This window comes from Triturus cristatus, chromosome 11 (assembly GCF_964204655.1).
Source record: "Triturus cristatus chromosome 11, aTriCri1.1, whole genome shotgun sequence".
NCBI classification, from domain to species: Eukaryota; Metazoa; Chordata; class Amphibia; order Caudata; family Salamandridae; genus Triturus; species Triturus cristatus.
The window spans coordinates 1,004,408,475-1,004,435,266 of NC_140594.1; the positions used below are offsets into that span (position 1 = coordinate 1,004,408,475).

General features: G+C 50.4%; 1 protein-coding gene across 1 annotated transcript in view; it reads right to left on the reverse strand.

The window, feature by feature from the left end:
- Nucleotides 1–26,792, reverse strand: part of LOC146785830 (uncharacterized) — a 946,503-nt gene that overhangs the window by 293,391 nt on the left and 626,320 nt on the right. The window contains exon 16 of the mRNA XM_085635161.1: nucleotides 25,059–25,187. Within this exon, the coding sequence (XP_085491287.1) occupies nucleotides 25,059–25,187 (129 nt within the window). The remainder of the gene's footprint in view (nucleotides 1–25,058; nucleotides 25,188–26,792) is intronic.

Below are 26,792 nucleotides of genomic sequence, written 5' to 3' on the forward strand. Positions count from 1 at the left end.
GTAGAAGTATAATACTTTAATAAGTGGCAGTCACTCAAAACACAAGAACACACTATACACAGGACCCATTCCTCGGATTACACGGTTATTACAGACTCGGGCCGTAGGCAGTACGGGCATCTGTCGGGGTCCCTAGAAGTGACATGCTCGGCGTGTTGATAGCGCAGCTCCTTGAAGCCTTGGCGCCTCGGCTTGGCCCTGAGAAAGGCTGGCAAGGGGAGGGCGCGAGGTGGAAGGGGAGATTATTCTGAGCCTCGGGTGCATTTGAAAGGCATTCATTCGCACGTAGGTGCAGACTCGGATACCGGCTACATCTTTTGGGCAGGGGGGACGGTGTCCACCCGGTAACAACCCAGTAAAATAAGTGGGGGGACGCCGTCCACCCGCGTGGTACCCCGACTTGAGCCGTAAAACCTACAAAAGAGAAACAAACATTCCCACCCACCCACAAACACACAAAACGCACCTAAAACATCACTACAAACGTTATTCAAACACTATAAAACTTTAACTCACCGAAATAACAAAACACTAACAAAGCCACAAACACGGAACCCAACGTAAATTATAAAACTTTTATAATTTACGTTGGGTTCCGTGTTTGTGGCTTTGTTAGTGTTTTGTTATTTCGGTGTGTTAAAGTTTTATAGTGTTTGAATAACGTTTGTAGTGATGTTTTTAGGTGCGTTTTGTGTGTTTGTGGGTGGGTGGGAATGTTTGTTTCTCTTTTGTAGGTTTTACGGAGAAGATATTTTCGTCGGTTTCAAACACATTATTTTTTTTAAAGGAAGTGTGTATTAGTTGTGTTTACTAATGTTTATTTTACACTTCCTTTATTGTTCGGGTTTCCAGGAGCGGTTATTTACCTTTTTAATATTTTTCTGATTTTTTATGGTTAATGGATAGTCGCTTTTTTCCATAGACGTTGTTTTCGATAAACAGTTGTATTTTTACATTTTATTGGGATTTATTTTTTGGATACCTATGGATTTTGAACTCCCTGGATTTATTTGGAAGGAATGTTATTATCCCATTGGAGCAACTACACAGGTAAGTTCATTTAACTATTTTTATTGTTGGTGGCCAAACCTTATATATTTAATATTGTTGTAGTGTACTTGGTTTGTTTAATTATGTTGTCTAAATATATGTCCATATAATTGATGTATATATTTTAGACCACATAATTAAATATGTGATATAATAAAGTGGTTTATTTATGTTGTGATAGTTGTTTTAGTAGAATTGTGGGTTAATATTTAGGAAAGGGTTTAGAAGAGAGTTTGAGCTATTATATTTAAGTACTCAAGTCCTCTTGTGGATGGGTATAGCTGTACCTGTTGTTGTAGGTAATTATACATTTGAGTAGTTTGTCTAGACTGTTTTGGTTTTAATTGTAGGACAGATTGTTGCATTCTTAATTCTTGGAAACTTTGTTCCTTTTGTATGGCAATTAGTAGTTTTTGTAGTGTTGGAGTTGTTCTCCCAGTAGAAGTTAGGAATGCATTATGCCAGCCCTCGACGGCGTTGTTAGTTTTGGCTTGTTGGTTGAGTGTACTTACATATACATTCCACCAAGGTATTTGGAACTTGGGCTGACGTCTATGGCCTGATCTGTGTAGTCTCCCCACCCAGGTATCCTCAAAATAATCTAAGAGGGGAGATAACTTTACTTCATTTTGTTTGTAGAATGGACTTTCTAATAAAAGATTGTAATGTTCTGCAACATCTGTGGTTGGTACATAAGCTAGGGCTGTTAGAAGTTTTATTTGATATGCAAAACTGATGTTAGTGGCATATTCTACACTTAGGTGCCGATCACGATCCGGTAAAAACCGGGTACGAACCGTCGGACGGAGCATATTCTCCGTCCGACGCGTACCCGGTCGTCAAAATTTACAAACAAGGAATTACGAATCGCACGGAACACCATTTCCGTACGATTCGTAAAAAAGCCCGACCGAACAAAATAAACCTACCAATGCGATCCGGGAAAGGGCCGACCTGACGTCGGGACGCTCGCAGCCTGCCATTCACGAACCAGGAATCACGATTCGCACCGACGTCATCCCGCACGGTGAATATTTTCCGGCTGCCAAAAACTGCCGGGAAATCACGACGACGCGAACAAGGACCACCAGTACGCGACGGACAGACAGGACGACGCGAACAAGGAGGACCAGTACGCGACAGGACGACGCGATCAAGGAGTACCAGTACGCGACGGACACACAGGACGACGCGATCAAGGAGGACCAGTACGCGACGGACACACAGGACGACGCAAACAAGGATGACCCGTACGCGACGGACAGACATGGACCCGAACCTACGTGTCATCCCGGCCCTCATAGCAGTCCACCTCCTCTACAGGTTCCGACGCAGACGCCGCAGAAGGTCAGAACAACTAAGGGAGGGGGGAAAGTGGGGGGGGGGTGGGGGTGGCAGGACCAGGGCAGGCCACAAAACCCCCACCAAAGTCACACACCACACATGCCCAGGACATACCTGACACCCATGCCCTGGTCACTACGAGGGGGTGGGGGCGTGTCCAGCTAAGCCAGCGACCGCCACAACGGAAGTCCGTCACCACGCGAACCGGCAACACAACCAGACCGGTACGTCCCGTACCCACGCCTCAAGAGCGTGGGTACGAGACGTACCACGCCCACACCCACGTCACCCCAACAATGGCGGGACGGATCGTACCCACGTGGCAAAGGCCTGGGTACGGCCCGCACAAGCATCACATAGCGTGGGGACGGAGATGTACGGACCCTACCCCCACCCGCGTACGTATGGAGCGTACACCCACCCCACCAGTGTGAGTACGACTCGTACCCTCACCCGCGGACGTACGGACCGCACCCCCACCACACCAGTGTAAGTACGACTCGTACCCTCACCCTCGTATGCATGGAGCCTACCCCCACCCCAACAGTGTAAGTACGACCCGTACCCTCACCCGCGTATGCATGGAGCGTACCCCCACCCCAACCGCGTATGTACGTACCGTACCCCCACCCCAACAGTGTAAGTACGACCCGTACCCTCACCCTCGTATGCATGGAGCGTACCCCCACCACAACAGTGTAAGTACGACCCGTACCCTCACCCGCGTATGCATGGAGCGTACCCCCACCCCAACCGCGTATGTACATACCGTACCCCCACCCCAACAGTGTAAGTACGACCCGTACCCTCACCCTCGTATGCATGGAGCGTACCCCCACCCCAACAGTGTAAGTACGACCCGTACCCTCACCCGCGTATGCATGGAGCATACCCCCACCCCAACCGCGTATGTACATACCGTACCCCCACCCCAACAGTGTAAGTACGACCCGTACCCTCACCCTCGTATGCATGGAGCGTACCCCCACCCCAACAGTGTAAGTACGACCTGTACCCTCACCCGCGTATGCATGGAGCGTACCCCCACCCCAACCACGTATGTACGTACCGTACCCCCACCCCAACAGTGTAAGTATGACCCGTACCCTCACCCTCGTATGCATGGAGCGTACCCCCACCCCAACAGTGTAAGTACGACCCGTACCCTCACCCTCGTATGCATGGAGCGTACCCCCACCCCAACAGTGTAAGTACGACCCGTACCCTCACCCGCGTATGCATGGAGCGTACCCCCACCCCAACCGCGTATGTACGTACCGTACCCCCACCCCAACAGTGTAAGTACGACCCGTACCCTCACCCTCGTATGCATGGAGCGTACCCCCACCCCAACAGTGTAAGTACGACCCGTACCCTCACCCTCGTATGCATGGAGCGTACCCCCACCCCAACAGTGTAAGTACGACCCGTACCCTCACCCGCGTATGCATGGAGCATACCCCCACCCCAACCGCGTATGTACGTACCGTACCCCCACCCCAACAGTGTAAGTACGACCCGTACCCTCACCCTCGTATGCATGGAGCGTACCCCCACCCCAACAGTGTAAGTACGACCCGTACCCTCACCCTCGTATGCATGGAGCGTACCCCCACCCCAACAGTGTAAGTACGACCCGTACCCTCACCCGCGTATGCATGGAGCGTACCCCCACCACACCAGTGTAAGTACGACCTGTACCCTCACCCGCGTATGCATGGAGCGTACCCCCACCACACCAGTGTAAGTAGACTCGTACCCTCACCTCGAATGCATGGAGCGTACCCCCACCATGTATGTTCCAAGCGTACAGATCCAGAAATAGGAGGTGTGTGTGCAGAGTCCTCCCAGCAGTGCCCTGAGACAGGAGGGGTGGGTGTGGAGTCCTCCCAGCAGTGCCCTGAGACAGAAGGGGTGTGTGCCTATCACTCCCAGCAGTGCCCTGAGACAGGAGGGGTGTGTGCAGAGTCCTCCCAGCAGTGCCCAGGCGCAGGAGGGGTATGTGCAGAGTCCTCCCAGCAGTGCCCAGAGACAGGAGGGGTGGGTGCCTATCACTCCCAGCAGTGCCCAGAGACAGGAGGGGTGCAACACATGTGTGTGAGGCTGGAAGTACCCACATGCATACTGCCTACAAGGGAACATGTCCCCATGAACTCATGTCAACAGACTCCACACACAAGTACAGTGATCACCAAGGATGCCACGAATGTTGCAGGTGGAGACATGGCCCTGCATGCATGGCCAAAGTAGAAGGGCTCCGTCACACACACAGCTCATGTAGACACAGCTCTGCGCTAAACATTGGGAACACCCTGCAGGGAAGATATCAGGGTACACAGAGGAAGGAATACACCCTGGGACAATTGCACCATGCAGTAACTGCTTACATGAACAAAGAAAGTTAGCTAACACCTTGTGATGGCACACAGATCCCAGGGTCCCCCCAATGAGCAGCACACTACTACATATCCCACACACCCAACACATAAACACCACCCAAAACCATGTAGCAGCCCCACCAACACCAATACCAGCATAGCAGTAGTGTTATAATGAAAAAAAAATGAAGCTTTATTCAGCATGAGCACAATGTCCGTGGATCGCAGGCAGTTCAATATTCACAAAGCCCATAGGGCAGTCAATGAGTCTCAGCTGGATGGGGGACACAGTGGGATGCGTGTCCCCTACCTTGCCTGCACAGTTACATGCCATCGTCTTCCACAGGGGTGAGGGCATCATGGGGGGGGGAAGCAACAGGCACCGCAGGGACATCAGGGCAAAGGGGAGGCGTTGTGGGTGCAGGGATGGAGGACTCCACCACAGGGGGTGGGGCAGGGCCAAAGGCGGAGGCCAGGATGGCACTACACACCTTTGCGAGGTCCTCCAGGGATTCCCCTGCACCCGAAGGATCCACAGGCCCCAAGGAGCGGGGGGGGTCAGAGGGATGGGTCGCAGCGCCACCGGGGGAGGGTGTAGACAGGGGGGAGAATCAACCACCCTGACCGAGGACTTCCTTGACCGCTTGCGTGGTGGTGTCACTGTGGGGCTCAGGGACAGAGCGGCCATGAAGGAGTCCTTGGGGGAGATGTGGCCAGGAGAGCTGAGGGGAGGGGATTTGGAGGGAGTGGACTGGGTGGAATGCGGACTCCCACTATGGCTGCGTGTCACACGTTTGCCCCCCGACCCAGTGGGTGTGCCTACCTCACCCTGTGTGTGCGTGTCAGGAGGAGTGCGGTGGACCTTCCCTGCTGGTGTGGTGCCTGTGTCTGTTGATGTGGGTGCATGCCGACGTCTGGGTGTACGTGGGACAGGCATGGGAGTGGGAAGTGTGGATGGGGCAGGGGTAGGTGGGGGGAGGTCGCGCTGCAGGAGACCCACTGCTGCAGTCAGTGTGGAGTCTATGGACCTCAGCAAGTTGCGTTGGTCAGCCTGCGAAGAATGAATGCCCTCCAAGTATGCCTCGATGTTGGTGAGGGTTTGGCCGTGGGCATGGAGGACATTAAGGATCGCAGCCTGACCAACCTGCAGTTGCCGCTGGATGTCCACAGACTCAGCATTGGCGGCAGCAGTGGAGACAGGGGCAGGGGGTGCGGTGCCTGGCATGAAGGAGACATGCGGTGACCGGGCACGCTGGGAAGGGACACGAGCAAGTGGGAGGCAGCTGATGGGAACTGAGGGGGCGGTGCGAGGTGTTGTTCCGCTGTCAGCTGCTGGTGCAGCCACCGCCCACTCGGAGACATCCTCCTCGGACCTGTCAGCTTCGTATTCTGACGTGCCAGTCGACAGGTCCTCGGCTGCACTATCCTCCACCTCTGTCCCACTCGATGTGCCAGCCCCGATGTCACGGCTGGCACTGGTGCTCGGTCCCTCCGCCTTGTCTGTGTCCATGTCTCCCTCTGTGTCCCCCGACGATGCTGTGGACAGGGTGGAGAGACAGAAATTAATCAGACACCTGTACACATCTGTCACATGAGTCCAATCTACATAGGTAACATTGCATAGCCTGAAAAGGAAGATCACTAACATCTACTAAACAAGGTACCGATGTAGGGCATGAAACACACAGTTGGTTGAGCCACCATGCCACTGAAATACTATGGAGAGCATGAGACAATAGCTAAAGACAGGAAACGGAGTCTGACATAGCACCCAGGCCCTGGGGACAATCCAGCACTGCATCTGCACCACACTGCGTTGGCGAAAATACCGATGACCAGGGACCATATCCATGAACTTGAGACACATGCTGCATAGGTAATGCTGAAAAAATGCCCAACATGACTCGGTCACTGCACCTTGCGTGTGTGTCCAGACAAACATCACACACTGGCCAGACCCAGCAAGTAGAAATCTGGATTTGACATATAGGCTTTGCCCGCCCCAGCCACCCCCTACACGAGGCAAATAGTTGAGACACAGGTGGCACCAACATCTCATAGTCTGGGTGATAAACACAGGGGCAGGCAAAATGCAAGATTGGACGCCAAACAGCCAAGGTGCGCCTGTACAAATAATGAGGTACCAGTGCCCATCCTCAGATGAGTATAACAAGACACACAGGCACTAGCAACTGTGAGTATGAAGAAGGACATTCAGGTCAGGCTGCACAGTGGACACCTGTACAAAAGAGCACGTCTATATACATGGTGCCAGGGGACAATGGCACAGAGCACAACCTACGCTGTAGACACTGAGAGTGTCCACGTTTATGATGACACATATAACACCGATGAAAAGGTGCCCCAGGGGACAGTAGTGGCCACGCAACTCCATGCTCCTGAATGGTAATGACTGCAACACACGCCACCATCCCTGCACTATGCGTATCGCACACTCATGCACATCATGTCACAGGCCACTACATAGGACATGCGCGCTGTAAGGCATGACACATGAGAGACCAACTCCCATGTCTGGAGTCAGCATCAGTGCCAACTGACATGGAACCCACATGCAGTGAACTTGACAGGGCACAGCCAAGGTCCCAAAACCTGTTACACACCACCCCCACACATGATGCTACAGGCATAGTTCTCGTGGACAAAGCGCCAGCCTACATTACCTTGTGAAGGAGTGACTACACACAGACCAGGGAACACATTGCAAGGAGGGGAAGGGTGGCAGGGGCGCAGCGCTATACTGGGGCAAACTGGATCTGCACAGCACCTTTAAACCCTGGCAGTGAATTCATGCTACTGTGCCCTTACAAATGCCGGTGACACACAACAAACACACATGTACCTACCCCCTTCCGGCTGCTGCTTCGCCTGTAAGCGCCTATCCAAGTCTGGAAAGACCACTGGCAGCACACGCCTGTGGAGGTGGCTCAGACGGCGGCGGCCGCGGTTCTTGTGGCTCTCAGGTGAGTCCCCCAGCAGGACCCGTGCAATCCTCCGCGTCCAGCACCGGATATCCTGCCAGCGTTTCCTCACCTGGGACATGCTCCGCCTCCGACCATCCACACCCCTCACGGCACTGACGGCGGTCAGCCAGATCTGCTCCTTGGCAGTGGCGCCTACCTGTGAGGAAGAACAAGTGACACCACATCAATACACCAGCCACATGTCACAGAGAGACATTTGATAACAAATTAGCTGGTAACAACAAGGCATGTCATGCAGCCAACGCATTGCACCTTTGTCATAGGGACATGATCCTCTGGTGAGGGAAAAAGCAGTACGTGCCATAGTGGGTACACAGGTGGAATGATGGCAATGTCACAATCAATGATCAAGGCTCACACTGTGCATCACACCCACCCCTCCTGTCTCAGGGCACTGCTGGGAGCACTCTGTACCCACCCCTCCTGTCTCAGGGCACTGCTGTGAGGACTCCACACCCACCCCTCCTGTCTCAGGGCACTGCTGGGAAACATCAGGAATCCCCCCCCCTGGGACCCCCCCAACAGTACATGGCATGTGTGTCACACCAGGACACAATGCCAGAAGTCACAGTCACAACATAGGGACAGTCTGTGCCAGTGGCCTATGCACTCACCTGATACCCTGGTCGCCCATACAGCATGGGGTACTGTGGGAGGATCACATCCAGCAATGCCATGTTCTCCTCCAGGGTGAATGGCTGTGACCTCTCCACAGCCCTTGACATGGTTCCAGGGAATCAGTAGCAGCAGCTGGGTCGACGAATTCAAAGATGTGCAGGCAAGTACTCCCTCATGGGACCTGGCTGCCTTATATGTGCCTTTCTGCCCTGTCTCATGCACAGGAGTACAGAGTGATTGGTCACTCACATTTGCATCCTATGTTTCCACCAATCCCTTCAAACCTAGCAGTCTGTGTGTACTCTATCGGTTTCATTCTCCTGCATGATGTCAGCTCCACAAACACATTGCAACAAAGTATTTTAATTCCAACTGACTTCTGCTGTTCACCTTCCAGAAGAAATTCGAATTTTGAACTTGGTCTCCATGACAACCAGCATGCATGTAGGCCTTAATACTTGTCCCTCATGTGTCCCCTATGTAATTTTGAGCTTCACACACAGGTACGGTGCGTTCCGGGGCCCTAGGGCACCCCAAATGCATTGCAACGGCCCGTACACGCGTGACTACGTTCACTATCAGTATGGGTGGCCTCGCGTATGCGTACTCGTAGTGATAGGGAGCGTACAGGCGTGTGTACGGCCCGTACCACTACGAGTACGCATACGCGAGGCCACCCATACTGATAGGGAGCGTACAGGCGTGTGTACGGCCCGTACCACTATGGGTGGCCTCGCGTATGCGTACTCGTAGTGGTACGGGCCGTACACACGCCTGTACGCTCCCTATCACTACGAGTACGCATACGCGAGGCCACCCATACTGATAGGAAGCGTACAGGCGTGTGTACGGCCCGTACCACTACGAGTACGCATACGCGAGGCCACCCATACTGATAGGGAGCGTACAGGCGTGTGTACGGCCCGTACCACTATGGGTGGCCTCGCGTATGCGTACTCGTAGTGGTACGGGACGTACACACGCCTGTACGCTCCCTATCACTACGAGTACGCATAAGCAAGGCCACCCATACTGATAGGGAGCGTACAGGCGTGTGTACGGCCCGTACCACTACGAGTACGCATACGCGAGGCCACCCATACTGATAGGGAGCGTACAGGCGTGTGTACGGCCCGTACCACTATGGGTGGCCTCGCGTATGCGTACTCGTAGTGGTACGGGCCGTACACATGCCTGTACGCTCGCCATCACGATGGGTACACATACGGCAGCACTCCCATAGTGATATGGGAACGTACACAGGCCCTCTTGGCAGCAGTACAGCGGTTTTCACACATCACAGTGGTGACAGGCGGCACACAGGTAGGGATAGGGCGGACATACTTGTCCATGGATGGACATACTTGTCCATTAATTGACATCGAGGCATCGTCTGTGCATCACTACATGTGTGGGGCACAGGTGTGACGGCCTGTGATGTGGAACATTACTCCTGAGTGGAGAAGGCACCAGATGTATGATGAGATGTCTACAGATGTACTGTGTGATGGTGCGATGTGTGCCAGGCATGCCCTTGACTCCTTTGACATGTGTGCATGTCGTACTGCGCACTTGGGGTGAGCGTCACTGGCATGGCACGGACACCAACACACGGAAGTGTCCCCTGATGCTCGGTACAGGGGTTATGACACCTGACATGTCACTACCCACGGTGCACAATGTGACTATGTCATGTATGTGTGGGGGCTTCCCATCAGGTTGATGTTGGAGCACCATCAAAAGATGCTGCCGTTGCAGCAACCAACATGTGTCTGTGTGTAGATTGTCATTGCACACTGTTCCGCACACCATGCCACATGTGGTATCGGATGTGAGGTGCACATGTATGCATGGGACACGGAGTAGCGTGACAAGGACATGTCAGCATCCTCACAAGGTATGTGTGGTGAGTCATGACATGTGCACCTTCATGGCAAGGTGTGTGGGCTGGCCTAGTGTAATGTCATGTGACCTGTGGCTCCAGTGTTCCGCTACCAATCTCTGCAATCGGCATCCTACTGCTGCTGATGTGTGGGCGTATGTCACTCCTGTGTTGCGTCTGGCTGTTCACTTGCACTGGGACACAGCCATTCCCATGGCGTGGCATGGGGAGGTTCTCAATCTCCGTGTGTAGCTGGGTCTTGGAAGGAGTGTCACCTTGCATCCATACGTGTCCTGGCCATGTAGCACATACCTGACTCCCTATGTAGCATGTGTGTATTGACAGATTAACATGTGCTCAGTACACATGAGTTGTTGTCGTAGTGCACTCACTCTTCCTTGTCACTTCCAAATTACTGCAGAGCGCCGCCTCTTGCCCGAAGAATTCCAGACTTGGCTGCCATGCAGGAGAATGACAGCATCCGGCTCTACCGCTTCACCCAACCGTTGATTCTGGAGTTGACGGCGAGACTGGCACCACACCTGCAACCGCAGCACAGGTATCCCACGGCACTGACACCCCAGCTGAAGGTAATGGCTGCCCTACATTTTCTTGCCACGGGTACCTTTCAAAATACCATAGCTCACGTTGGTGGCATGTCCCAGAGCACGTTCAGCGGTGTGCTGCATGATTTCTTAGAGGCCATGTTGATTCACCTGGATGACTTCATCAAGTTCCCAACCCCTGAACAGATGACTGAGATCAAGCGTGGATTCTATGCCCTGGGAGGGATGCCCCATGTCATTGGGTCCATAGATGGGACACATGTAGCTTTGGTACCACCACACGCACGGGAGGTGGCGTACCGCAATCGGAAGCACTACCACTCCATCAATGCCCTTGTGGTGTGTCAGTCCAACATGGTGATTTCACATGTCTGTGCTCGTTTTCCAGGATCAGCACACGATGCCTACATCATGAGGCGTAGCGGGATGCCTGATATGATGATGCAGCTGCGCAACGAACGGGCATGTGTTGTTGGTGGGTACAGTCTGTCTGTCCTGTATTCAGTATAGCCTACCAGCACGACCGCTTCACGACTTCTAACGATGACCATGTGCTTTCCATGTAGGGGACGCTGGCTATCCCAACATGCCTTGGCTGCTCACACCTCTCCGCAACCCCATCACGCCGGCCCAGCTCCGCTACAACACCGCCCATGGCCGGACAAGGCGAGTGATAGAGAGGACGTTTGGCATGCTGAAGAGCCGATTCAGGTGCCTCCACAAGACCGGCGGCGCACTCCCATATGCCCCGGCGAAGGTCTACAAGATCTTCATGGTCTGCTGCATGCTGCACAACATGGCAGTTGAAAGAGCTGTGCCACTCATCCTGGATCAACATGACGAGGACCATCCACCCGTGGAGGACGAAGGGCTTGGCAATGGGGCTAGTGATGTGGAGGATGTGGAGCCGCAAGAGGACATCCGGACTCGGCTCATACGCGACTTCTTTGCATAGTGGTGAGTACCAGTGTCTGAGTGTGCACGCATTGGTCCCCGTGTGGCATGCGTTGTGATGTGTGTCTCCACCTGCATGTATGGCACGTGAGTCAGAGGTGTGTGTGGGTGTGTCACTGGAGTGATGGTGCCAGTGATGGTTGTACTTCCCCAGTCATAATTGTGACCTAGCATGTTGTCATCCATACATGTGTCGAGTAAATGCACATGCAAGTGGCTGTGCTTTTTGTGGCTGACTTCTTGTGTGTCTCTCATCCCCAGGTACCTGCGCATGCCGTCTGCTGGTTGCATTGTTGTGGCACTGCTATTCCTCATGGACATGACATCGTGGGCTGACTCAGCGTTACAGGCACGGACACGTTTGGAAGTCTCCATGGGGTAAGGGATGCATCTGGGGTGTATTGGGTGTGGCAGTTGTTCACGATGTATGCACACTGCCCCTGTCGATGTTTGGTTCCTCTGCAGCCATGTCGCATCCCCATGGGACACGACATGCAGCTGTGTACACCTGAATAGATGGTCTGCCTGGTTGACAGTCATCAGTGATGGGATAGGGGATTGTGATGATGGCATCAATGTGTGTGACACTGCCCTCGGACACATTCGGTTAGCATTGGCTTGACATGGTGTGGGACTTCGACATCCGCGTATCTATGGTGTATGGCAGGCTCTCCGTGTGCAGCTGTGGGTATTTAGCTGTTAGCCGACGCTTGTGTGCCAGTTCCATGGCAAACACGCATGTGTGCTGCTGAAGGGGGGTGCCAGTGTTGGACCCACATGTTACTCCACATGATGTGTTCATGTGTACTTCGAGTTGCCTCTGCAATCCCGAATACATGACTAATAAAGGTGTCCCTATGCCTCCAAGGTGCCTCTTCTCAGTCAATGCTGGTGTGTTGCCACGGTGCATCCTGCTTGTCTGGCATGGTATTCCCTGATTGTGGCTATGTGTCAATGTGTCGAGTGGCAAGATGCAAGCTGTGTGTGTGGGCTGAGACTGTGTATTGGGCATGATGTCCATGACTGTGTGGGTATTGTGACATGTGCCATCCCCATGCATCCAACGTTGGCCAGGCCCCCATTCTCTGCATCCACCGGACTCAAGCTTGCAGGACATGTTTCTGCCACCTGTCTACACATACCTGGGTGCCCCCCAGGACACTGGACTGGATCCCTGACCTCTGCGCATGACTGTTGCTGTAATCAATGTGTGTGTCAGCACGGTTGTTCGGTAACCCCCTCAGCTGGTTGGGCCCATCACGGGTGTGTATGGTGCTCCATGTCTGTCTTGCCTAATACACTGTGACCCATGTGTCCTGTGCCAGACTCAGGCCCCAGGGTGTGGGTGGTTGAAGACAAAAGATGACTCAGGCATGTTTTGACTTTACAAGACACATGTTAGGTAATAATGCTACCAGCAGGCATCTACTCTTCATAGTGTGATTTATTATTGGGGGGGGGGGGGGGGGACAACAAAGTGATTGTCTTTCCGGGAATTTGGAATCCAAAGTTCAGTAGGGGAGTTGGTGTCCTTGCCATTGGAAATCCTCAGAGTCCATGCCACAGTCTTTGTCAACATTGGTCAGCCAGTGACCAGCAGGGCCATGTGGCAGAGACTGTCTCTTGATGCTGTGATGCTGTTGCTCCAGTGGGCCAGGTGCCAGGCCAGGTGTCCTGGGAGATGGTGATGTAGCGCCGACCCTCACGGTCCTTTCCGTGGACGACCCGCCCTCCTGCGGGGAACCTCAGCAGCAGGCCGTGACGACATCTGGGATGCTCCGTCGGATATTTCCTCCTCCTCCTCCTGATCCCTCCCTGTGGGTGGTGATGTTCTCCGCCTTCTGGCACAGGGAGGGTCGGCCATGTTGTCGGCCATCCGACGGAGTGTAGCGTGAATCCCCTGGAATGCCGTCACTTGCTCAGCCTGTCTGTCCTCCATCCTCCGTTGGTGTACCAGTAGACAGGCATGTAGCTCCGCATGTTGCTGGGCCTGCTGGGTTTTAATCTCATCGAGGCTCCCCTTGATCTCATTGAGGGTGGACACAACCTGGGCCATGCCCGTGGTGTCCTGCCGGTATGAGTCCAGGATGTTACGGACATGGGAAAATACCGGATCCCCAGCCAACTGGTCAGGCTCGCGCCTCCGCCGTCCTCCACTCCCACCACCCCTGCCCACTTGCGCCTGGCCTGCCCTTGTGGGCACATCGGGTCTCCGGGACCCCTGAGGGGTGGCATTGGCGTTGTCGCCTGCCTCCTCCTGGGTGCCCGGGACACCGTGTCCCTCCTGGCCAGCCTGGCTGCATTGTGGTGTTGGGGCAGGGATCCTGGGTGTCTCCTGGGATGTGGCAGGAGTGGGGGTGGTGGTTGGCACAGTTGTACCTGACGCAGGTGCTGCAGGTGGTTGGACACCAGAGGGGCCAGGTCGGTCGGGGTCGTCCACAGAGTGGTGAGAGTGGTCGCTGCCGGTGGGCTCCTGCAGATCCGGGTCCTGTGAGTCTTCCCCCCCAGTGTTGGGGGGTGCATCACGACGTTGACCTGTGTGTGAGAGAGACAATGTTTTGGTCCATGCAACATCCATGTTTCATCATTTTCAAAGTTGGCACATTTCCTCTTGGAATTAGGATCTGTCTTGCATTCCACTCACAGTGCACTTGTGCATGGGTGTGTCCCTTGGCCACCACTTTGGCCCCTTTAACTATGTGTGGCACAGTCTTACTTGCTGCATCAAGTGTGACTGCAGTCAGCAGTGGAGTGGGCAGGTGTTGCGAGCCATGCATTGGCGCCTTCCGTGTAGCACTGTACATGTGCACATGGAGTTGTTCCACACACTTATATGATGCAGGTAGCTGTCATTGTGCTCGTGCACAGGTTGTGACATGGCCCTGTGTTTTGCCATGGAGAAGAGGGGGGGTTCTGGCACGGGCCACCCTTGGCTACATTTACGCAGTCTACCTGCTGACGAGCAAACATTCCCACACACCACACGGCTGATTTGCTCTCCCTGTGTCTCCCTCCCTCTCTGTCCCCCTCTCCCTCCCTCTCTGTCCCCCTCTCCCTCCATCTGTGTGTCACCCTCTGTCACCTCAGCCCAGCTTCCTGGGCACACACTGTTAGCAGATCTTTGAGTGGCCCTTGGCTTGTTGATGTGAGTTTGTTTCTGATCTCCAGGCACCCATTGGGTGTGATGTGTGTCTGTGCGCTGCTGCTGTGGTGGTGTGTGCTGCCACTCTTTCACAATGTTGGCTGTTCATTAGCTGCTGTCATGTGCAAAACAGTGCCTTCACCCCCATGTGTTGATGCAAGGCGTCCGCCATTTGCTGGCAATTCATTCCTGTGTGGGTACACACTGTTTGTCTGGCTGTGACCTAGGCCATATGGGCAGAGTGCATTGTTGTCTGCTTCGGAGTCGCACTATGTGATTTTTGGGGCCCAGCCTCCCGCCATCCGGGTTACCGTGTCATGTGTTGTTGTCTTCTGTGGCCTGTGACTTGACATTGTCCAGCTGGGTGCATGGGGCATGGTGGCAGCAGTGGCATGTGCGTGCTCATGGAGTGTGGTTGAGTCATGCGATGGCTTGGGGTGGTTGCGTGCCTGTTAGTGATTTTGGTTGTGGATGCCGTTCCCCCATGTGAGGTGCGTTGTTTGTGTACTCACCCGGGTCTCGGAGTCCTTCTAATCCTTCGACTGCCTCCACCGGCAGTATGGCCATCACCCTCTCCTCCCAGGGATGGTAGTGTACGGGTCTGCGGGAGGGCCCTCCTCCGGTGGCGTTGGCCTGGTCGTGTTCCTCCTGCCTCTTGGCTCGGACCCTCCTCCGCAGATCGTACCACCTGTTCTGGCATTCCTGCCTGGTCCTTCTGGTGTCCGCAACAGCATTCACAGCATCGACGATGGTCTGCCACATGGCTGTTTTTGCTGCCAGGCTGGTGTTTCTGACCAATGTTCCAAAGATCTGTGGCTCGACTCTGAGGATTTGATCCACAAGGACCTCCAACTCTCGGTTACTGAACTTTGGATTCTTGGTAGTGGGCATGGTGAGGGGTGTGGGTGGGGATGGTGGGGGGGGTGTGTGGATGTTGGGGGGGGTGTGTGGATGGTTGTGCAGGTGTGTGTGTGAATGTGATGTGGGTGTGTTTGTGAAGGTGGTTGTGTGAAGGTGTGCAAGTGTAAGGTGTGGTGTGGCTTGTAGTATGGTTCTGTGGTGTCTGGCAGCAGTGAGTCTGTTGCAAAGGCTCATGGTTTGTGTGTGTGGGCCCTTTTTATTGGTCCATGGGTGGGTGTGGCAGTGTTTGAAGTTTGGGTGGGTGTGTTATAAGTAGTGGTGGTGTTTTGGGCCTCTGTTTGTCTTTGGCAGTTGCAGGTCAGTGAAGGTGTATTTGTAGTGTTTGTTGGCCATGTTTAGTGGCTTTGTGCCATTCGAATAGTGTATTCTTGTGTTGTTTTGTTTTTTCCTGGTTGTGTACGTGCGTTTTGAGCGTGTGTACGGTGTGTACATGGGCCATTTGGTTGTACGGTGCTGTCCTTGTGTGTGGGTTGGTACGACTCGTACATGCGGTTGTGATGTTGGGGCCTGGGGTGCGCTCCGTACTTAGGAGGTTGTGTTGGGGGTAGGACCCGAACGTACTGGGGTGTACATATACGGTGGTACGACACGTACAGGGGTGGGGGTAGGCCTCGAACGTACTGGGGTGTAGGTACACGGGGGTATGACCCGTACAGGGGTGGGGGTACGACTGGAACGTACTGGGGTGGGGGTAGGACTCAAACTTACAGGGGTGGGGGTAGGACTCGAACGTACTGGGGTGTACATGCACGGTGGTACGACACGTACTGGGGTGGGGGTAGGACTCGAACGTACTGGGATGTACATAGACGGTGGTACGACACGTACTGGGGTGGGGGTAGGACTCGAACGTACAGGGGTGGGGATAGGACTCGAACGTACTGGGGTGGGGGTAGGACTCGAACGTACTGGGGTGTACATGCACGGTGGTACGACACGTACTGGGGTGGGGGTACGACTGGAATGTACTGGGGTGTGGGTACACGATGGTGCGACACGTACAGGGGTGGGGGTAGGACTCGAACGTACTGGGGTGTACATGCACGGTGGTACGACACGTACTGGGGTGGGGGTAGGACTCGAACGTACTGGGATGTACATAGACGGTGGTACGACCCGTACTGGGGTGGGGGTAGGACTCGAACGTACAGGGGTGGGGGTAGGACTCGAACGTACTGGGGTGGGGGTAGGACTCGAACGTACTGGGGTGTGGGTACACGGTGGTACGACACGTACAGGGGTGGGGGTACGACTGGAACGTACTGGGGTGGGGGTAGGACTCGAACGTACTGGGGTGGGGGTAGGACTCGAACGTACTGGGGTGTACATAGACGGTGGTACGACACGTACTGGGGTGGGGGTACGACTGGAACGTACTGGGGTGTGGGTACACGATGGTGCGACACGTACAGGGGTGGGGGTAGGACTCGAACGTACTGGGGTGTACATAGACGGTGGTACGACACGTACTGGGGTGGGGGTACGACTGGAACGTACTGGGGTGTGGGTACACGATGGTGCGACACGTACAGGGGTGGGGGTAGGACTCGAACGTACTGGGGTGTACATAGACGGTGGTACGACACGTACTGGGGTGGGGGTACGACTGGAACGTACTGGGGTGTGGGTACACGATGGTGCGACACGTACAGGGGTGGGGGTAGGACTCGAACGTACTGGGGTGTACATGCACGGTGGTACGACACGTACTGGGGTGGGGGTAGGACTCGAACGTACTGGGATGTACATAGACGGTGGTACGACACGTACTGGGGTGGGGGTAGGACTCGAACGTACAGGGGTGGGGGAAGGACTCGAACGTACTGGGGTGGGGGTAGGACTCGAACGTACTGGGGTGTGGGTACACGGTGGTACGACACGTACAGGGGTGGGGGTACGACTGGAACGTACTGGGGTGGGGGTAGGACTCGAACGTACTGGGGTGGGGGTAGGACTCGAACGTACTGGGGTGTACATAGACGGTGGTACGACACGTACTGGGGTGGGGGTACGACTGGAACGTACTGGGGTGTGGGTACACGATGGTGCGACACGTACAGGGGTGGGGGTAGGACTCGAACGTACTGGGGTGTACATAGACGGTGGTACGACACGTACTGGGGTGGGGGTACGACTGGAACGTACTGGGGTGTGGGTACACGATGGTGCGACACGTACAGGGGTGGGGGTAGGACTCGAACGTACTGGGGTGTACATGCACGGTGGTACGACACGTACTGGGGTGGGGGTAGGACTCGAACGTACTGGGATGTACATAGACGGTGGTACGACACGTACTGGGGTGGGGGTAGGACTCGAACGTACAGGGGTGGGGGTAGGACTCGAACGTACTGGGGTGGGGGTAGGACTCGAACGTACTGGGGTGTGGGTACACGGTGGTACGACACGTACAGGGGTGGGGGTACGACTGGAACGTACTGGGGTGGGGGTAGGACTCGAACGTACTGGGGTGGGGGTAGGACTCGAACGTACTGGGGTGTACATAGACGGTGGTACGACACGTACTGGGGTGGGGGTACGACTGGAAGGTACTGGGGTGTGGGTACACGATGGTACGACACGTACAGGGGTGGGGGTAGGACTCGAACGTACTGGGGTGTACATAGACGGTGGTACGACACGTACTGGGGTGGGGGTACGACTGGAACGTACTGGGGTGTGGGTACACGATGGTGCGACACGTACAGGGGTGGGGGTACGACTGGAACGTACTGGGGTGGGGGTAGGACTCGAACGTACAGGGGTGGGGGTAGGACTCGAACGTACTGGGGTGTACATGCACGGTGGTACGACACGTACTGGGGTGGGGGTAGGACTCGAACGTACTGGGGTGTACCTAGACGGGTGGGGGTGTACATACACGGGGGGTACGTGTCAGACGTACGGGGGCTGGGGGGAGTGTTGGGCGCGTATGCGGGCACATGTCTCCATGGTTGCTATAGGAGTTCGGTGCGGACGGTGTTTTTTCCATACGGTTGTCACCTCGGACGCACGGGATGGATCGTGATTCCTCGGTCGGACTTGACTTTTCACGTTTGTAAGGTAAATCGTCCGAGGATGTGTCGGACACATTTTCCGACCCGAGGACGTGTAGGGAATGATTCCCAATGCGGTTCGTATGGACTTTTTACCATGCGAATCGTGATTGCCAGTTCGTACGGCACTTGTCCGATTCGTACGGTAAAAAGACCGGATACGAGTCGCACGGGGTAATTTTTTACCGGATCGTGATCGGCACCTTAGTGAAGATTTTTGTAAATGTCTCCATATACATTGGTTTAGATGGAAGTAACATCCTTGGATAGCTGTATGGGGGTACAGTTTTAGAATGGAATTTATCATGGCTTGCTCAAAGTCTATGATAATTCTTTGAGGGTAAAAATCATTTGATTCTTGTTTTAGTTTTCCTAGCATTTCATTATATGTTGTGTTTTGTTTGTTAGGTAATAGTGCATAAATTAAAGGTATGGAAGTGTTGTGATATTGACCGTGTATTGTGTAAAGCTGGTAGAATGGTTTTGGGCATATTGTAAAGGTGCCATCCATCATCCATGTTTGGCATTGTTGCAGTTTAGTTATATTGTTTGCAGTAGCAAACATTATGATTCTTTTTTCTGGGCTTTTGTTATCAAAAAAAATAAAAGGTTCATTATTGTGGGTGATACTTAATTCTGGTGGAATGATGATCTCTTGAAAAGTTTTAGGGGATGGTATAGTTGTCGTGGTTGCTTTTTTGGTCCTAGCAATAGTTCTTTTTATAGAAGCAATTGATGGTAATTGGCCTCTTGCTTCTTTGGGCACTCTAGGTAATAGTTCTTTTAGGATTACACTTGTAGCAGTTTGTGAACCTGTGCTTAATTCTTTGATATTTTCAAGAGTTGATCTGACTTCTATTTCAGAGAGATTGGGTGGATGGTTATGCTCTCTTGTATATAGTACAGTTGTTTCTCTTGTTGTTGCTCGTCCGTAGCATTTGTTAGAATAATATTTAGTACACTTCCAGTTCACTTTTCGGTCCGTCTGCTTTTCTTGGGTGTATGTGTAACCCATGTAACACAATAGGAATTTTCCTTTCTGCGAAGTTATAAATTGGGCTTCTTCTGTCATTGTGATGTGTTACAAATCTGGAAAAAATGTATATTAAAATATATGCAATAGTACTTTATATATTTAAATGAAAATAGCAAAAAAGCATTTTTGTTATATATACTTACCAAGTGTTTTTGGTTGTATTTGAATGAAGATGTTGTTTGTAGACAAAATGTTGTTTAGTTGATGTTGTCTCTGAAAGTTAAAGAACATTTATTGTTGTGGTTGGTTTAGTTTTTTAAGTGGGGTGGTATTGCTGTTTGGTAAAGACTTTATTTTTATTGTAGAAACGTATTTTATTGTTTTACAAATTAACAACTCAAAAAACATTCCCCCGCCTTCACCTGTCCCGGAAGTACCACACATTTATCATCAAGACCAATTATTCAAGAGAATGAACAACCTTTCCACCCAGTTCTCTACCCCCCCCTCCCCCACCACATGTCAATGTACCCCCGTCCCCTACCCCTATTACTATGTGCCCCTCCTGCCTAATAAATAAGATGCAGTAGCCTAACCTCTCCCTAAGCAAACAGAGCCTACCCTCATGCCCAGTGGTATAGACTATAGGTGTTAATTTATACAGGTTTTTAAAAATTTAAAAAAGAGAACATGGATTTGTTTAGGGGTTTAGGATGTTTTGGGGTTTGAGTAGGATTTAATTAATATTTTATAAAGTATTTTGATAGTATACTTACTTTTTAGTGAGTCTTTTCTGGGAATCTTCAATATTTTCTTTAGCTGTTTGGAGTAATATCTGTAGTGGAAACATAAAGAGATGGAATATATAAGTTAGTTATTTATTTGAGTAAAGATAAATTAGTGTTTTAGTTTAATTTGGCAGTTTAGTTAGAAAAGAATATTTACTTACGTTTTTAGAATAGTAGTAGGATGTAGGTTTCTTCTGTTTAGTAGAGTTTCTTCTTCGTTCAATGCTTTGGTTTAAGGCACAGTAGAAGACTTGTTTTAATTGGTTTATATAGTGGTTTCAAATTGTTTCTTGAATGTTATTGGTTGTTTTCTGTATGTGGCCTTTCTATTGGATGGTTTGAATTTTTTTTAGTTAATTGGTTTCCTTTTATGGAAAATGCTAAGTAAGAGTATATTTAGTTTTAAAGGAGGAGAGTTTTAAATCATTATATATAAAAAGATTGTTTATAATGTGTAGTAATTTTATTTAAATGTGTTCGAAATGCCAATGTGATAATTATTTCCGTGTTTTTTTGATTATGTTGTTAAATATTGAGATCGCTATCAATGTTATGTTTATGTTTAAGTAGAATCTCATTAGAAAATGTATGTTTTGGGAAAATATTGTCTTTATGTTGTTGAAAGTATTGGTTTTATTAGTATTAGAATTGTCGATATATTTTAAAAAAACGATATTATTGATGTCTATATTTTGGTTATCGATATTTGTGACATGTGTCATATTTATTAACTCATGTCGATATTTAGTATTGCGATATTAATGTGTGCGATATTTGTGTGATCGATATAATTGTATTACGATATTGTAGTGTCGATATTAGTGCAGTTTTTTAAATAAGTATACAATGTCGATATTTTTGATGTCGATATATTTGATGCGATATTTGTGTAGTTCGATAATGTGTCTGTCGATAATATGTCAGAGATCCGGGCCGTTGGCCGTTGACTCCCTCCTTGACATTATTCCCTTCTCCCTCCCTTTCCACCTGCACATGTACTATTATTTTTATTTTTCAGTCATTTCTGCAACAACCAGTCTGTGCCCACTGCTTGTTTTATCTTGGACAGCATCCTACAAAGGTAAATAACAATAGTGGCTGCTGTATCACAAAACATGTGCCTGCACGTTAGAGGTGGCCTTAAATGGTTTTGTTTTATAGAATATCAGGGACCCATGCCAATGCATGCAAATGCATTGTGATGCACCCGTGGCCCTCACAGAAAGAAAACAAAACGTTTCCACAATGCCGCTAGTGTGTGAGGGTGCATGTGCAACCATTCAAATTCACGTGAATGCATCAGTGGCCATCTTAGAATTCCTTTTCTTTATTACAAAAAGCATTCCAAGACAGCCAGCCAAGCTTGTGTATCCAAGAGCCTGTGGGGATGCACAAATGACCATTTGGATTTTTCTTTTTGCTCGTGCTAGTGCAAGTTCACAATGGCAAAGTCAATAGCTCAACACTCATCTTTTAGAGGCAATATATATTGGCTTTGCCAATGTTTGTTTCACTTTGTTGTGGGAAATTCCTACCACCCCTATTGCCTATTGAGATCATAGCTAAAATTGCTAAAACTACAAGCCTCTGGTTGTGTTGTACCTGCAACAGGGGTTTGTTTCCAGGTGATATCACACTCTTCCTCTATGATAACTAGGGATTAGTCAAGTTAAATGTTGTTTGTGTATGTGCATTTAGCTGTGCTTTCACCAGAGCAACAGCTACATTTATGCAATCCTCCATGTTATAATCATTGGAGTGACAAATGGGCTCCTGTAATATTCAGTGCTGAAGAGGGGGCTCCTTGGCTGACAATTACCACTGCAGTGCCATGTAACTCACCCTCCCTCTTGCAAGACATCTGTTACTTTGTTGAGATGTATCTAGAGCTCTTTCCTAAATAGAAGGACACGTGGGTTAGTCTTGCTGGATATGGGGATGCTGTTCCAGATCATGAGGAGGTCTGTTATATTATTTTTTTCCTTTTTTTGGTTTTTCATCCTGAGTGTGATGGGGTCCTGGCTGTTGTTGTGCCAGGAGCCTTTTTAGATGGTCCACTTGTCATCTAGTTTTGAAGATGGTGTAGGCTGACAAGGGGAGCAATTCGAGTTCCACCAGAGTGTGGATGATTTAGTGTTATTTCTTTTGGCCGTGGATGAGGCATGTGTGACTTGTCAGATGTGCTTGGGGCAGTGTGATTGTTGCCACCATCCAGATGAGATAGTATGAGGGATTGAACGTCAGTGCTGGAGACACTTTCTGGAAGGATTGGTTTCACTTTCTTTAGTAAAGTGACCTGGTATCAGGCGTTCTTGGATTTTTTGATGATATGAGTTTCTTTAGTGAGAGGTTGAATCCAGGTGCTTTGGTGTTTGGTGAAAGTTGGGGTTCTAAAGGGTCAAGGCTCATGTTGCTCGGAAATGTTTGGATTGATTGCTGCTTTTTCTTCATCCCAAATAATAGGAATTCTGTTTTGATGGTGATGAGCCTCACATAGGCAAGGAACATCCAGGCCTGGATATGGTGCAGGCAGAGTTTGAGGTTTTGGATTTCTATAGTGACGGAAATTTCAAGAAGATGTCTGTGTCATGCGTGTGTTGGTGAAGTTTGATCCTTTTATTGATGAGCAAAGTCTTCTGTGGCTCCACATAAAGTATTAAAATGACATGGGACAAGATTGAGCCTCGAATAACTCTGCAGGTCATAGGGAGCTTCAAGAATCTGGAGGTACCTATGTAAATGAACTTGTGTTGGTTGAACAGGTAGTTGCAAAATCAGTGAAGGACATTGCCTGTGAATCACATTCGAGATTTCAGGATATGGATGAGGACGAGATGGTTGATTGTGTCAAAGGTCGCTGAGAGGTCCAACAATATAAGGAGGCAGGGGCCATCATTTTCTGTGGCAGGAAAGCATTCACTTTAATCTGTAAGGTTGCGGTCTCCGTATCAAAGTGTGTTCTAAAGTCAGATTCATAGTCATGAATGAGATGGTTGGCACTGATGTGACTATGGAGTTATGCCTAGACTCCTTTACTGCTTTAGAGTCTGTCATTGGGCATCTATTTTGCGCTGAATAGTACACGGACAGCATCACCTCCCATAATGAAGTTGGGTTTTATTTTGAGGCCGGCAATTGCTTGCTTGGAGCTAAACTTAGAGGAAAATCTAATTTAAAATACAAACTAATCTATAATTTCACTGATAACATGTTTACATGTAAGAGTATAAAGCAGAAAACCTGTACATATTAGCAAACCTGTGAATTAATCAACATGCTTCATAGCACAGCTTGAGATGAACCACGTGGCTGAGTAATAATAATTACATTATCCTGACATAGAAAATCAGTTCATGTAGAATCCATCACTGTCCTGTGTGGCAAGCAATTGTATACCCTCATGGGTGATTAGTGGGCTATAAGAATACACAAAACATAAACATACCATAACATTTCATATCAGCAAAAAGATCAAAAATGTTTCTAGATTGCCTTTTGTATGTGAGTTTTATACACTGCTTTTCTTCGCAGTATATGAAGACATATTGGGCCTGAATTACAATGCCGGTTGGACCGACTTCATTAGTCCTGTCGGACATGGTCTGACCACCGTGGTCTTGTCGAAAGTGGTTGATCCGACTACTGGATTACGATTCATACCTCCCGCACTCCGACTGACTGCTGAAAGACAGCCCACTCCGACAGCCTTTCTATGACCGCAAAATGGGGGTCGGAGAAAAACAGCATCCATAAGGCAGTGCAGAGATCTCCGACCGCCATCCGGATTACTATTTGTGTTTCCGACGACCCGACCATGGGGGTCTGATTGCCTGCCCCGAGTCATCAGAAACAATGTATTTGGGGTACATACTCACCCAAATCAGATTCTCCCCAACAGTCTCCTGCGTCAATCCCTTTTTCCAGGTCCCCCTGCACCGCAGCAGCTGAACCCTGAAGACTACAACCCTGTGGGCGCCGGAACGCAGGGAAGTCTGAAGGTGGCATGTATCCCCATTGACTGGAGTATGCACAGATCTCCACATTTAAGCCACGGGGTACATAGTGCACAAGGCATACCCCCACCTATGCGATGCATGTGTGGACATATCACGTGTCGTGTGATTTTGCACTCCCTTACAGCAACATATTCAGGGGTATGTGCACCACCGTTGGTAAGACTTCCACGGTAGCAGCAGATGCATCGTAATGCAGCGGGGGAATTTTCCCGACCTTGGCGGTCGGAATCGGTTTGCGGCTATGGCGATCGGATGAATGGTCTGATCGGCATCGTAATAAGGCCCATTATGTTGAAGTTTTGAAACTACTTCTTTTTTCCACCACTCTTAGACAAATCGTTAAATTATTTGATGTCACTTACTTAGGTGACAGAAGCGTCCATACAATCCAGGGTCGCAGAGACAGGCTCCATAAAGTCTGTGGCAGTAGCCATTGTTGGCACAGTTACATCTCTTGTTGCAGCTCCTCCCAAAGAACCCTTTTGGGCAACCTATTCAATGCATTGATAAGAAGTTATAGGTACTTGTCAAACAAATTGAGTTCATTTAAGCTCGCTGTTTTTCATTGTGAAGACCCACTAAATGGGGCTCCTACCAAGACGCCTGCTAAAGCAAGGATCGCAATTATATGTTTTTTGATTTACCACACCCTCTAATTACTGGATGTGGTAAAGCTCAATCTAGAGTGTTAAATGTTACAAATTACTGCAAGTTAACAGGTTAAAAATGCTGGAAATAGTCTGGGTGTGGTAAGCACAACAATCCAGATGTTGCTCCCACTGGGATGGACAAAACTCATAGTAGATGTTATTTATTGGCCATGATAAATACTGATCCCGCGGGATAGATATTTCCTGGGTCTATAATAAATAATATATCCCCCTCTGGGTGGCTCCTAATGATGGCCTTACTGTGTAAATGGTTCATAAATTTATTACAGTCCTGGCGTTTTCTGCATGTCATGTTTATAATTGCAAATAAGTGGCATTTGAAATCCAGGTTTAATGTAAATAAGATGTAAAAAGACATAAGTGACACCCTATAGAGAAGCAGTTCTTAACCTGACATTTGAGGTTCAAATCCCAGAAATTGCTTAGACATGGGTCTCAAGATTCCAGCAGTGATTCAGTAGGGATCTACAGAAGCTTTGCTGGTTAGGAACCACTGATCTAGAGTCATTAGCTGAATTTATAAATGGCCAAGTAAACTGAATAGGTTTGTAGAAAAGGATATGATTGGTTTAGTGCAAGGATTCTGAAAGTACAACCCGGGGGCTGCATGCAACCCTCCTGACCTCTACATGCAACCCCTAAAACAACAGAAGCACTGGGGTGCTGATCACTCAATTCAGAGTGAACATTTTAAAAAATGTAAATAAGCAAGCCTGTACTTAAAGGTTAATTAAAGTTAAGAAGTAACTAGGTTGTCCTGCACCACTTAAGTTTGATATTTGTTCAGTGACCTTTCCTAGCCTCAAAATAACCTAGTACCTTGGGTCAAACAGACCCCTATAATTGGCATACTGCAATACCCACACCCAAAACAGGCTCCAGTATCTATTGTCCTGCCAACTACTCCAAACCAGTCCCACTGGCATTCCATTTCCAGAAAACAGACCCACATAATTGGCACCCTAGCTTCCGCAGACAGACTCAAAATCAGACCATAGTGTCACACCATGAGCCTCTCAAAATAGACTCCAATACCTGGGGTCTTGCACCCACTACCCCCAAAGTAGATCAGCCCATACATGGCTGGTGCTGTCCCTCACCCCCTAGAACAGAACTTCAATGTCTGGGGTCTTTAATCCCTTACCTCCTTTAACAGATCCATAGCAGCATTCATACTGCACTCTCCACTCACCTATCCCAAGCTGGAGTGGAGCAGAAGAGAGATCTACAGAACAGGGTGGAAGAGTAAGAGATGATGTAGAAGGAGAAGAGACATGGAGTAGAGACCAATGCCACCATAAAAGAGGTGCCCAACTGGTTTACCAAGCACACTTGGCTGGTCCTGGTAAACAGAAGCCTGGGTCTTCTGCATTGTCCTTCCTGCCTTCCTCATGACTTATGTGGTGTGTCAAGTGGCAGCACAAG